Source organism: Corvus moneduloides, chromosome 10, assembly GCF_009650955.1.
Source record: "Corvus moneduloides isolate bCorMon1 chromosome 10, bCorMon1.pri, whole genome shotgun sequence".
NCBI classification, from domain to species: Eukaryota; Metazoa; Chordata; class Aves; order Passeriformes; family Corvidae; genus Corvus; species Corvus moneduloides.
Window position 1 is genome coordinate 18199752 of NC_045485.1, and position 13086 is coordinate 18212837.

The 13086-nt window shown below is 42.2% G+C and overlaps 1 protein-coding gene across 12 annotated transcripts in view; it reads left to right on the forward strand.

Moving 5' to 3' along the window:
• LRCH3 (leucine rich repeats and calponin homology domain containing 3) overlaps window positions 1-12578 on the forward strand; it is a 62712-nt gene extending 50134 nt beyond the window's left edge. For 10 of the 12 annotated variants that reach the window (XM_032118925.1, XM_032118921.1, XM_032118927.1 and 7 more), the window contains 3 exons: window positions 1470-1607; window positions 3656-3733; window positions 6002-12578. In XM_032118925.1, coding sequence (XP_031974816.1) covers window positions 1470-1607; window positions 3656-3733; window positions 6002-6202 — 417 coding nt within the window. In that variant the 3' untranslated portion in view covers window positions 6203-12578. The remainder of the gene's footprint in view (window positions 1-1469; window positions 1608-3655; window positions 3734-6001) is intronic. The other 2 variants (XM_032118923.1, XM_032118932.1) reach the window with 1 other exon arrangement.
• The last annotated feature ends 508 nt before the right edge of the window (window positions 12579-13086 follow it).

The following is a 13086-nucleotide window of genomic DNA, read 5'->3' on the forward strand; positions in this document are numbered from 1 at the left end:
TTGTCTTGTGGACCAGTTTCACTGAACCAATATGGGGCACAGTTGACTGAAATTAAATGGTGTGATACAGTCTATGTAGTTCTTTCAGATGCGTGCAGTGGTGTTCACTTGGTTGATTGTGGTAGATAAAGTCAGCTTCAAATTCTGTAAAATAAACTATGTCGACTCCTGCTCCTAAATGTCCAGTGAACTCTGCTTTTAAAATGACTGTGTGCTTCCTTTCTTCCTTATCAGCTTTCACACTTGTAAGGAGCTCTCTGGAGAGTTGTCTTTACTGTTCCCTTTTAATGTCTTTTTTAAAACTCTTTTTTGCTGTAAAGCTGACAGAAAAGCAGATGGAGTGCAGAGACTGCTGCCAGTCGTGCTGACAGCATGGTTTCCTTGTGTGCTCTAGATTGGTCTCTTGGTTCTTGCCTTATCCTTAGTTAAGTGCAGAACATTTGAGACACAAATGTTTCTTATATTTGTGCTTTTTGTCTGCCCGGGGCCACCACAGTCCTGGTTCATGCCCAGGCACAAGGACAATAAACAGGAATATTGAAAATGCTGCATGGCATTAAGGTGCCGTGCTCTGCTCTGCTTTGCCCCAGACTTTTCTGTAGAGCATGAAGGGATTCTGTGAGGTGCTGTGATTAATTGCTTGGATTTTCCCAATAAATAAGAATTTCCTTATTGAAGCTAATCTTAAAAGCCATAAGCATCCCAAATGGACAGAGAAAATTCCCTCTCTTTGTGGGGGAAGTGTTGATGTAAGGACAATTTTCTTTTCTCTAAAAGGAGAAAGGTTACCTTAGATAAAACTTGGTGGTGTTTGCAGACCCTCTCTTACATTATCTCAGATTGCTTTTTATGTAGTCTGTCTCTTGTTCTGCTCCCCAGGTAAGCCTAAATCTTTTTTTAATACTTAAAAATATAGATACAGTATTACAACTTGACGACATTCACACAGCATTTTAAATGAGTTTGAAAGCCTGAATTAAATTTTTATTCATTCTCTTAAACAAATGCTATCTACCTTCTTTTTAAAGGACTGCTTATGCCAAATAGTTCAGTTTTTATTAAAAGGCAAAAATATTGTCTTGACTTTTGTTAACTGTGTTGTCCTCCAACCCACAGTTATTTTCACTTCCCTTGGCAGAACTGTTCTCTGAGAATATATAGGGTTAGGAATACTGTTCCTAGATCCTGATTTCCATTATTTTTGAATAATGGTTGTACTAGTTCACTGTGCTCTACAATGAAAACTGTTCTTCATTGAACTCAATTGCTCCCAGACTGTGGCCAGCCCTGGGCCACAGCAATGCGCAGGGCTTTCCTTGGGGTTATTCAGAAAGCTGGTTGGAAATGCCATGAGGATGGACAGAGTTGTAACGCAGGAACTCTGCCTCGTACAAAGTGTTGTGCAGAATGAACCGGCTGGAGGAATGCATCTCTCAGCTCCCACGTGTGTCCCTGTTGGTTTCCCACAGAACATCGAGTCGCGGTTGAAGGTGTCGCTGCCCAGCGACCTCGGGGCGGCTCTCACGGACGGCGTCGTTCTGTGCCACTTGGCCAACCACGTGCGGCCCCGCTCTGTCCCTAGCATCCACGTGCCCTCACCTGCTGTTGTAAGTGTGTAACAGTGACACTGCTTTATAGCTGTCCAAAGTGATATCCTGCAAAGTCCTGTAATCCAGACAGACACTGAACTCAGCATTCTCCTCAGTAAATGTATGTGACAAAAAACTGTGCTGTTTAAAAAAGGTCTGTAGTGTCACTTCTGGCAGATTGTAAGGAAATATTAACATTTTCATGTGCTCCCTAAGCATGTTAACTTCAAAACTAGTGAAATAAGATACAGTTCAGCATGAAAACTGAAATAGGATATTTTACAAAATGTCTGAGAAGTTCAGGAAGACGTAGTAGGGAATTAAAACAAGTAGGATCCCACTACACAAGACAGTGAAACAGGCAGAGACCAAGTTGATTCCTGTATCTACTTCACAGCACAACAAATTCTTCTGCTTAGGAATTTTAGCAGAACACACTCAAGCTACTTGGAGAACAGCATCTCCTGGAACAAAACAAATCCAGTCATAGCTTTGTAATAACAGGAAAGAAAGGTGGCTGTGTCTGGGGACTATTTAGAGGAGGTAAGTATTGCTGTCTATTATGTAGGGAAAGCACAGAATTAGAGAAAGGTCAAAATCTGTGAGATAACAACAGATTATTTATCCAGTCTGTGTTTGTGGAAGTCAGAAAGTTCAGTGAAAATATTTAGGATCAGCCACTTGGAAGTAATGTGGACAGGCAGATTGCTTGTTATGCACCCTTAAATTGTATGAATAAGGAAAAAAAAAACTGGAGATTGTTCCTTGGGGTAGAAGTTGAAACATGCACATAAATCTTCACTTATCCTTCTTTTGGAGTGAGTCTTCGTGTTGATTGGAATTTGAACTGGCACTTCCAGGGCTGCCAAGTGTGTCATTGTGGCTGTATCCCTGGCACTGGATGTGACCAGGCAGATGGCCCCATTATTTTGAGAACGACTGAACTGGATGCACCAACATTTTAGGCAGATTGTGGGACCATTCCAAGTAAAGGCAGGGAGCCACTGCTCAGCAGACTTGCATCAGTGAGATCTTTTCAATGGCCTGGTTTGATGTGCAGCTGAATGTTCTGTGTTAGGAATTAAATCATGGCTTTGTCATGTGAATCCCAAGGAGGAGGCAGCCTTGAGTCTCGTGCTCCAGGAGCAGATGAGGCATCATGTCATGCCCCAGGCACAATGTGATCTTTGTACTCACTTGGTCCTTCGGGATAAAGAGGCCAGTGCTGGCCTTTAACCTGCTTCCTTGGTGGGGAAACACAGCACATGAAGGGGACAGAAGAAACCCCATTACTTATGGAAGTGTCGAACACATGGAGGCTGCTGCCTGCTGCTCCAGTGTGTGTTCAGAGGAGCAGGGAGCTTGTGTCTCTTGAACCAGAAGAGAGTAAGTTTTGAGAGCAAAACAGAGCCTGTGCTGTGGTATGTCTGAAGAGGTGTGAAAGCTGACTGCAGAAAAAACCTCACTTGAAAAAATGCCAGTGAGTGCAATTCAAACAGCTCCATCAAACACGTCTACAAGAGGCTGACAAGAAGCAAGCTTCACTTCCAGTTTTCTGACATTATTTTTTGGTTTCATCTAGCCTTTATTTTTTTTCTTCTTTTTTTAATTGAAATATGGTTTGATATTTATATATTTTTGCATTACAGTAATCCAGAACAGACTCTAGATTGCTTTATGTTATGGAATTGCTCTGAAATCACAGCATGAAAGCCATGGATGTGCATTTCATCAAAAGACATTTTTAAAATGATCATACTGTAGTCACTAAAAGTGTTAGCCAGTTTTATATAACACTGTGTATATAAATACTGCAGGGCTTAGAATTGTCCTTTTTTTTAAATCATCCAGCATTCATAACTTAGCTTTTCATAAAACAGCTTTGAAAACTGGGATGGTTTTCTAAGAAAAGCAAACTTTAGCAGAGTGTGCTTTGAATTAGATGAGCTTATGTCAGCGCCGTGTTTTTGGCAAAGAAATTTATTATGAGTTTTATTTAAATAAAAAATAAAAATCTTTTAAAACCTTGCCAGTTAAGAACACTGTATGCCTTTGCTTCTTTGCAGCCTAGACTTACAATGGCAAAGTGCAGACGAAACGTGGAGAATTTCTTGGAAGCTTGCAGAAGGATTGGAGTGCCTCAGGTATGTATTTCTGCTATCCTGATACAATGTTTCAGATGCAGTTTTATCTGGTCCTTCAGAAAATAAAACATTCTTTGGAAGATTGGATTAAAACAAAATAATTAAAAGTTTAGAAGGGTCAGGTACAAACTGTCCTGCAGTATAGATCAGACTTACCTTGCATGGTCTTTCAGAGTAAAATGAAGCCAGATACAGTTTATCAGAGTGTAGTATATAGAGTTCATATTTTAGTACAGATTCATGTAACTATTGTTCCTCAAATTCGGAATAACTGATGGACTTCAAGTCTGCCTTTAGAACTGGTGGGTCCTATAAAACCAGTTACATTTTCTCAATATTAAATATGTGACAGCTTAAAAGTGGGATAAAATCTGGATGATGGTTTGCACATGGTTTTTTTTTTATCTCAAAGCTTTTCATGTCTTTCACAATAATTCTCTTACATGAATGTCTTTACTGTCTTACCAACAAGTCACAGAATTATTGGCCTTTCTCTGATGGTAGCTGTCTTTGCTTAGTTCCTACTTTTGCTATGTTCCAATGGTAGAAGTCTGTCTTCTGGTATTCCTTGTCCCCTTTTGAAACTTGTAAGATCTAGGAGGTGAAAACACATGAAATAGTCTTGTTGGTCCAGTTATCCTGTTTGATGCTGTCCTGTCCTTTGCACTTTGTCTTATTCAGCAGCTGTCTCAGTACAAATAGTTTTAATACATTATATTTTTCTTAATTTCCCTTCCAGTGCACTAATTGATTTGGATTTTTACACTGCTGAGCATTGGTGTTTCTGTTGTAGGTGCTGGTTTCTTTTGTATTGTGAAAGGGAGAAGTAGACCCCGTAACTCATTTCTCAGCTACATCTGAAGGCAGTTCTTGAGTCATGCAGGATTTTCTGGTGTTTTCAGATCACTTGCAAACATTTGAGTCACTGGGATTTTAGGATGACTTGTTTATTGAGCTGCCTGGCAATTTCACATGGCTCAGTGGTGAATCGTGTTGGAACGGGCTAGGGAATTGTAAGTTAGTGCTGGGAGATCCTGCACTGCTTTGGTCCCCTAAGAAACTTTGGACTTTTAATCCCAGCAGAACTGCATAGAAATTCATCTGGGGCAAAATTGTGCAGTTCCATCCCAGCTTCCCTATTTATAGTTCCCTCAAGTATGAAGATAAAATTTTTATGGGATTGCAGTACAAAGCAGATCACTGGAATGACCCACAATTAAAAACAAACAAACACAAAGGCCAATCAAGAAAAAGTCCCCTGTAAACCCAGGCTGCTCCATCTGCTACCCCTACTGTGAAGGGCCCTCTTATTTTTCTCATATATCTTGTTTTAATGTGAAAGAGTTCAAGGAGGGTCTCTCTGGGAAAACTTAGAAAAATACCCCTCCTGAATGCCAAAGCTGCTCTCACATGTCTGCATTACAACTCTACTGAGATGTGAACATAAGATACCTGTATGTAAGAATGGTGGGGTGGCCTAGTATGTTTTTCTTGAAAAGTTGCCTGCAGGTTTTTTATTTCATTTCAGTTCCAATTACAGAAATAAAAGGCTTTCTGAAAGCATAGATCCATGTAGGAATACTTGCCTTCTAAGGGAAGGCTACTTTCAGAAAGGGCTAATTACAGGCACCACAGCAGAGCAGCAATTTCTGTGGGACTTTGGTGGTTTTAAAGCCCTTGGATCAAAGGGAACCCTCAGCTGAACAGGTTGATCCATGCATCTAGATGTCACTGATTATTAGCAGTTACCTGTGGGAAAGGGAGACAAGAGATAACACGATGGGAATAGTTACAGAAGTCTTAAACTAATTTAGTAATAGATATTTCTGCAGGATGCTGCATTCAAGCATCGGTTACACATAAATAATTCCTTGTCCTGCTGTTTTCATTAAGTTACCTGTGGAGGCTGAACTTTGGTGAGTACCCAGTGCCAGCAGCATCTCAGACACCTGAAACCTCTTCACTTCTGGAGAAAAATGGGTTTCACTAAGGCTTGTGTAAACTGCTGTTTTTAACAACAAGGAATAGTTACATGTTGTAGCTGTAGAGGTGACAGGCACCTCACTGAACACTAAACACTGACATTGAGTTCTTTGCAGTGGGAGTCGTGCAGATTTCTATGTGAGAATTAACCAGCTGTGATGTGCTTCTCGAATGTGTAGGTTGTATCTGAGATGTCTGATAACTGCTTTGTGGATGTTGCTATGGCTAACTGACTGACCTTTTTTTTCTGTCTGTTTTCCCTTCCTGCTCACACACTCTGGACAGGACAATCTTTGTTCCCCTTCTGACATTCTCCAGCTAAACCTCAGCGTTAAAAGAACAGTTGAGACTCTTCTTTCCCTGGGGACAGATTCAGAAGAATCCAGTCTTGTGTCCCTTTCCGTTCAGCTCTGGGGCTTTGTGGTGTTTTACTGTACTCTAATGCTAACGCTCTGTATGTTCTATCGCTGGGTCTTTTTCCTCTAGTGAAGGATAGTGGTGCTGCTTCCTCCCTCTGTCACTCCAGTGCTTGGGAACAGATTCTGGGCTTTGCCAAGACTGTGTGTATGAAGTGCTTTGTTTCCCACGGATGGGACAGAGGTGACAAGTATGATGTGCAAACACATTGGTGCACCCACACCACCATCCGTGACCCAATTCCCATTTGTATTTGCTGTGTCACATTGAGCAGATGAAATGCTTTACAAGGGAGGAGGAGCTGTCCCTGGGCTCGAGCAAGGGCTGGGGTCAGGACACATGGTGCATGCTGTTGTCTGCTGACCAGTGGTGTAGTGAAAACTGCAGTGTCAGTTTGTGCCTCTGTTCCCCCATCTGTATAATGGGAATTGCAACCACTTTGGTAAATTGCTTGAGGATTGTCTGATGAAAAATGTTAAACAATGTGAAGTATTTTTTTCAATGTCAGTGTTCTTGATGAGATCTTGCAGTCTTAGGAGACATGGTCTGGTAAGTGTTGTCCACAGAACTTTCTAGCTGTATTTTTTTTTTACCCCAGTCCTTTATCCTGCTTCTGAGAGCATTTGATTTCTCAAATTTATAGACTCTGCTGTATTACTCTGAGACAGGATTTTTAAAACAGCTGTCAATGAATCCTGAGATTCTTGAACTTTATAACAGTTCAAGCAGAAAAATTTCAGAGAAATTAATCCTCAACAGCTTTAAGATAAAAGTTTTCTGGCACAGAAAGAAAAATCTTTAAGATTCTGTCAGGTGCTACAGAATGCCACAGCATTTTACTGTGCTCTGGATAAAACTTACAAAAACTTGTTGAGTTGCCACTTGATCTGGGGCACCCCAACCCAAGCTTGTTCCATGCTTATTCCCTTCTTCCTCTTACCCTGTCATTTTCAGAAACACTTGTAATCATGCAATTGCACAAATATAAGTCCCGGCTGCACAAGCACTCTTCACTATTTTACAAAACTCAGGTAGTCTTCCATAAAGCTTCACAGCCTTTCCCTCCCCAGGGAAAGCATCCTGGTGCTTTAGTGCTTTAATGTCTCAGGGACACTTCAGAACTTCAGGGCACTCCCCATGTGTGTAACAGACTGTGTCTCCTCAGAGTGGAGATCGATTCAGGGAGCTCTGCTCAGAGACCAGTGACAGGTAAGTGTTCAGGACATGGCTGTTCCAAATGTGTCTTCAACAAATTTCTGTTAAATCTGCAAGTGCAGTAAATGGCTCAGAAGCCCAGTGCAAGTGGTGTTGGCATTCCAGCCATAACCTGGAACACCTCTGAAGTACAGTTTAAGGTACACAGGAGTTCAGTTGCAAATGTGGTCACTACCAGTAAGAATGTGTTACGTGTATGTGGGTCTCACAAGCTCTTGTACCATGAAGTGAGTATTTATCAAAGGAGCAAGTAACAGAACTGCTGCCTTCTGTCCAAGTCACACAAACTGTTCTGTCCAAGCCAAACATCACCGAGTAAAGAAGGGACCTTTGACAGGGGGAGATTGTTTTATATTTGAGTAAGCTGTTTTTGCACTGCTTACTGGTGTGAACTAAAATGAACTCAGTTCCTGTGTTTCTTAACTTCTAATGAACACTGTGATAAAAGCTGCAAGGGGTTTTACACTAACAGTGCCTTCCAGTTTTTAAATTTTGTTTGTCATTACTGTGTGTGGTATGGAGTCATTCCAAAGCTTTTCCCCCTTATCTGTTTGCATACATAAGAAAAACGATAAGGCATATTCACTCAAGTTTACAAGTATTTTCTCAAAAAGCACACTTTTCTCAAAGTAACACACATTTGCTGGAAGAAAAATGTATTTTAGCCTGAGCATATGGCTTTCTGTGAGAATTGCAGTTGGGGCTCACTTGTTTTCTCTCTGCTCGGAGCTTTGCGGGAGGAGTGTTGGCTGCCACTGTTGAAGGATTTCTTTAACCTCAAAAATCAGTAAAGACTCAAGGAGTGGAGAAATGCCAATTGATATGAAAATAACACATGAAAAATAGTCTCTGTAGCTCTATAGGAAGGACACACTTGGGTTGTTTTCTGCGGATACAGAGAACTGTTGGACATGTATCCTGACTGTTGCGGAGTGAGGATGGCCAGGAGGTGCCAAGGACTTCTGTAGGATGAGGCTTTAAATACATCTTAGACTGAGAATAGCACAACTATTAATAAACACTTTGAAACCTCTTTTTGCATTTTGCGTATTACTGTTATTCCTCAGGATGATTTTGGGGGCCACCCACTAAGCGGGGGCACTTCGGGGAGGTGAGTGAGTGGTAGTGACTCATTCCCTGCTCCACAGCAGGGCTTCCCTCACCGCTGTAGCTGAACAGGCTTGTCCCAGGAGGACTCTCCAAAAGGTGTGATTTGGAAAGGAAGCTGTGGTTCCTCTCCTGCTCTGTGTTGTAGCACATTGATCATATTGAGGCAAAGCTTCCCCCTCCTCACATTCATCTGTTTTGGTTTCATAAACTGCTGCCATCTCAGCGTGGGCAGAGATGGAGGACAATTTGCTATTCCCCTTTCCTCCCACAATCCTTTTTCAAATTCTTATTTGTAGAAAAAGAACACAGAGATTAGCCCAAGGCCACCTTCCATGAATAGTCAAGGTCATGGTTCCTTTGTCACAAGCAGAAATCTCATGTCCTACCCCTGTGTGTGTGTGCTGCCTGTCCATAAAGTTTCATATTTCAGTCACCTTTTGCTTAAATTTTTTTTCTTTTCAGTTGAGTGGTTTTCATCCATTTTGTTTTTGTCTTTGTTTTGTTCCCCATTCAGGAGCAATTATGTTTGCCTCTGCATATTTTAGAAGAGAAGGGTTTGACACAGGTAGCTGTGACTGTCCAGGCGCTCCTGGAGCTGGCACCCCCAAAGCAGCAGCCACTTCACCACTTGTCTGCTGTGTAAAGACCTCCGGGACCTTTTGGGTTACCTTGGCTAAGCAGAAGGACCTGAAGACTTTACTGCCCATGCAGTGCATCCAAACACACAGAGCTCTGTTCTAAGGAAATGAGTTTTCGTGATTCCTGACAGGAATGTTTTACTTCATTTCTCCATTTTTTTTGGAGATCACAAGAGTTTCCAGTAACATTTTTTATTATCAATATTTTTGCCCCTTATTTAAAAAAAATGAGAGTTCATTGGGAGGAGGGCAGGGAATTCCAGTGGCTGGCTGTTGGAGCCAGCTGTAGAAACTGACCTTGCAGGATGAAGAAATGGGTTTAGAGTTTGTAAAGCAGTTCCTAGGGGAATTTGTAAAAAAAGGGTGTTGCTGCAGTGGGCACACAGGGAATTAAATTTCATTCCTTACCCACAGGGTAATGGTGTTTCTTTGCCTCCAAAGAATGGTTATTTCTATTATTTTAAAAATTGCATCACACAATCTTAACCTGCAGTGTTTGATAACAGGGTCAAACCTCACACAGCTGTCACTTGCATTGGCATGTCTTCATTACTGAAAATTGAAGGAATAAAACACTTTTTTTTTTTTTTTCCCAATGGAAAAATTACTGCATGTTTTCTCTACCAGAAACACTTTAGTAAAAGATACTAAGTCAGCTCTGTGCAAATGGGATTAATCCCATCAGCATTCTTGCTGGGTTCACTTTCTGTTTGGGTTTTAACATGTCTAAGCACTTTTCCAACAGCAGTGGAGGGAGATCTCCACTGTCCTCACATCCCCTTCTGGTGGTTTTGTGGGATCACCAGAATCCCATGCCTTTCCCTGCAATGGGAACAATGCCAGCCTGCCCTGCTGGTCATTAGAAGCCCAGTACCAAGTAATACATTTATGAGGGGCTGAAGCATCCCTGCAGGCACAGAATGGATCATGTCACGAGCACAGTTCCCAACTTCCCCAGGTGGGCTGGCTGTTGCCAGAGCAGCATCTGTGCTAATGTAGCTCTGAAGGGTTTGACAATTATTTCAGTAAAACCCTTTATTCGTTGGAATTTACTATGTAGAGAGATGTTTTACAGAAGTGCTATTATTTCATTTCTCTTTTTCTTAACTTAAAAATGGAAATTCAGTGTACAGGAGTGGGAGAGGCAGCTGACAAGTTTTGTTTTCCTGGAAAGCTGATGTGCAAAATAAAGACGGGTCCCTATGCTCTGGTCCTCCTGACAAGGCCAAGCTCACTACCAGGTCAATTAACAATACTTTTCTCTCCCCCACAAAAAGACCTCAGAAAATCCAGCTCTCCACTCATGCAGTTCCTTTGTCAGGTGTTGCCCAATTTAAAGCATCCCTGAACACTATGCTACTACTACATAGTGCATGAGGGTTCTGAAAGCAGCTCCACGCATCAGCCGTATTCCACCTGGGGATACATTTGAAAGAGAATACACCGAGAGGATTTTATGCAGATAAAGGAAGATGAAATGTGAACAAATTAGCTAAAAGTCATTTTTGCAGAAGTAAACCTGCTGTGGGAGCTGCCAAGGACAGGTCTTAGCTGCATTTTTCCCCTTTTGATTTGCAGTTTTGTTTCCGTTTTGTTTTGCTTCATGTATTTCTTTCAAGAGCCATTGTGGTGATTGATGAATCACCTATTTCACATAATTATTCCAGTTGCTTCTTATTGGCATTGGTTGGTCACATTGTACGTGAAGGAGAACACCTGGAGGGTGTTTAAAAGTCCCCAGCTGCAAAGAGAAACCTCCTCATGCTGGGTAAGCACAGCGCCCTGAGCCCTGCAGGGCATGGATGTGCCCGGAACTCACAGTACCCACTGGAAGAGCAGCTCCACTCAGGCATTCTGCCCCCCTTAAGTAGCTCTTGTTTCACTTAATGCCATTGGTGAGCAGCGCTGGCCATTCTTGCAGGGTTACACAGACGTGTCTGAAGTGTCTGCTGCAGTTCGCTGGGGAGAAGGGGCTGCCACTTGCAGGCAACACCTCAGACACAGACAGAGTGTTCCTGGTGTGTTTGTCTCTGCACGTAATTTGAGAGAGAGGGAGGCACTGGCTTCATCTTGGTTTCCAGCACTAGGTCAGCTGTACTGTTACAGGGACACGTTGCATTTAGCAGCACACCCATCATGGGCTATTTAAATATCCCTGTTTGAAGAAAACCATTCCCTTCCTGGAATTTCGAGGGTGTGGTGATTGCTCCAGCACTTAAGGAAAATGAAACTTAACAGTATTCAGGTTGGTGGAAGCTTTTTCATTTAATTAACAGTAGTTTTTAATGGGTGGGGGCTCGAGTCTGGCCTGCAGGAAGGAGCCGTTTCCTATTGCTATGTGTGGGTCACAGCTGTGAGGGGCTCATGGCCACCTGTGGCTCACAGCCACGGCTCAGCACGAGCCAGGCCTGGGGAAGGGCTGTGGCTGGAGGCCAGGCAGGCACAGGGTCCCTGGAACTGAGTACTTCATTGTGAGCGACGTTCACTCTGGCAGTTTCCGTGTAGGGAATCGTGTTAGTTTGACATAATCCTGTGTTTTCAGGCTGGCAAGCACTAAATCTTGTCCAGATGCTTAGGACAAAAGTCCAAACCTGAAGTTTCATCATACGGTTTCTTTAATGTGTTACACCAAACCCACTTCAGTTCTCTATTGCAAAATGGGTTGGGATTTTTCAGTGTAGTTATGTGCAATTTTTGTTGTATCCCATGAAAAGAATATTTGAAAGAAAACATGTATAAAGTTCTATTCTGTGTGTTAAAGCAGAGATTGTCTTTCCTCTTTGGGGCATTTGCGTTGGAGGATGTGGGAGGGATCCACCTCAGTGTTCTGTGCTGCTGGTGTTCCTACACTATCTCCATGGTGTCACACTCCATCCTCAAACCTGGCAAGCCCTGAGCAGTGTCTGAGGCTCTGCAAGGTCACACACTCCAGGTGGAGTCGCTCAGGCACTCGGGAGCCTCTGATGGCACTGGGGGGCCGGGGCAGAGCAGCTGGGGGTTCCCCCTTTGAAGGAGAGGCTTTTGTAAAGGCGCCGCCCCTGGTGTCCTGCTTAAAGTCCATCAGGGACAAGCACCAGAGCACCTCTGTTCTTGGTAGTAACAGTTTGGCAAATGGTATTCTTACCCCTTTATGACTATAAATGGTTCTTTGAAAAACTGTTTTAGAAACAGAGGACTTGTAAGGTGAATTTGGACATCTGAAAATCCTTTTGTATAGATACTGTGATGTTCTACAAAGTGATCTAATTTTGTTATTTCTGAAAACAGTGTAAACGTGTAAGTAATAGAGTAAAGGATTTTAAAGCTTCATCCCATGCTGTATGTCTGTAAATACATTCCATAATTTCTGTTACATATAAATGTGTCTGAATATTGTATATTTTAAATCGCCTGTATTCTGCCAGTAGTGTGACCTTCTAGCACATTGATAATATAAAAGGAAACCATGAGTATTTGAAATAAAGTTTTAAAACTTACATGAATTGCAGTGTTTCTTCCTGCTGTTTTTCTGTTGCGTCAACAAAAGTTCCATCCTCTGTGTCAGGTGTTTATTCCCCTTCCACATCATCCCAGTTGGCATTTGATGGACCTACTTTGGTTTTCTACTTTTCGTAGTTAACCAGGACAGGAAAATTCCAGCATTTTTACACATACTCTGCAGCCACATCAACAGCTTTTTTGGGGGGTATTTTTAACCTTCCCCAGACACTCATTTGGTACAGAATCCTTTGCTTCTTCCTCCATGGCCTCTTGTTTTTTCCTTCTCTGTGTAAATTACACATTCTGGGTTTGGGGTCTCCTGCTGCCAGTCCTGTTGCTCCTTGTTCTCATCCTTTGCTTTTGGCCTGTCTTGGGTTTGAAGTGTAAAATTCACACCCCTGCTTCCTGACCCCGCTGCATTTGAAAGGTTTATTAGCCAGAATGTTTAGTCCCCTTTTCATCTCTCCTCATCACTAGTTTTATTATTTTTTTAAATATAAAAATGCAAAG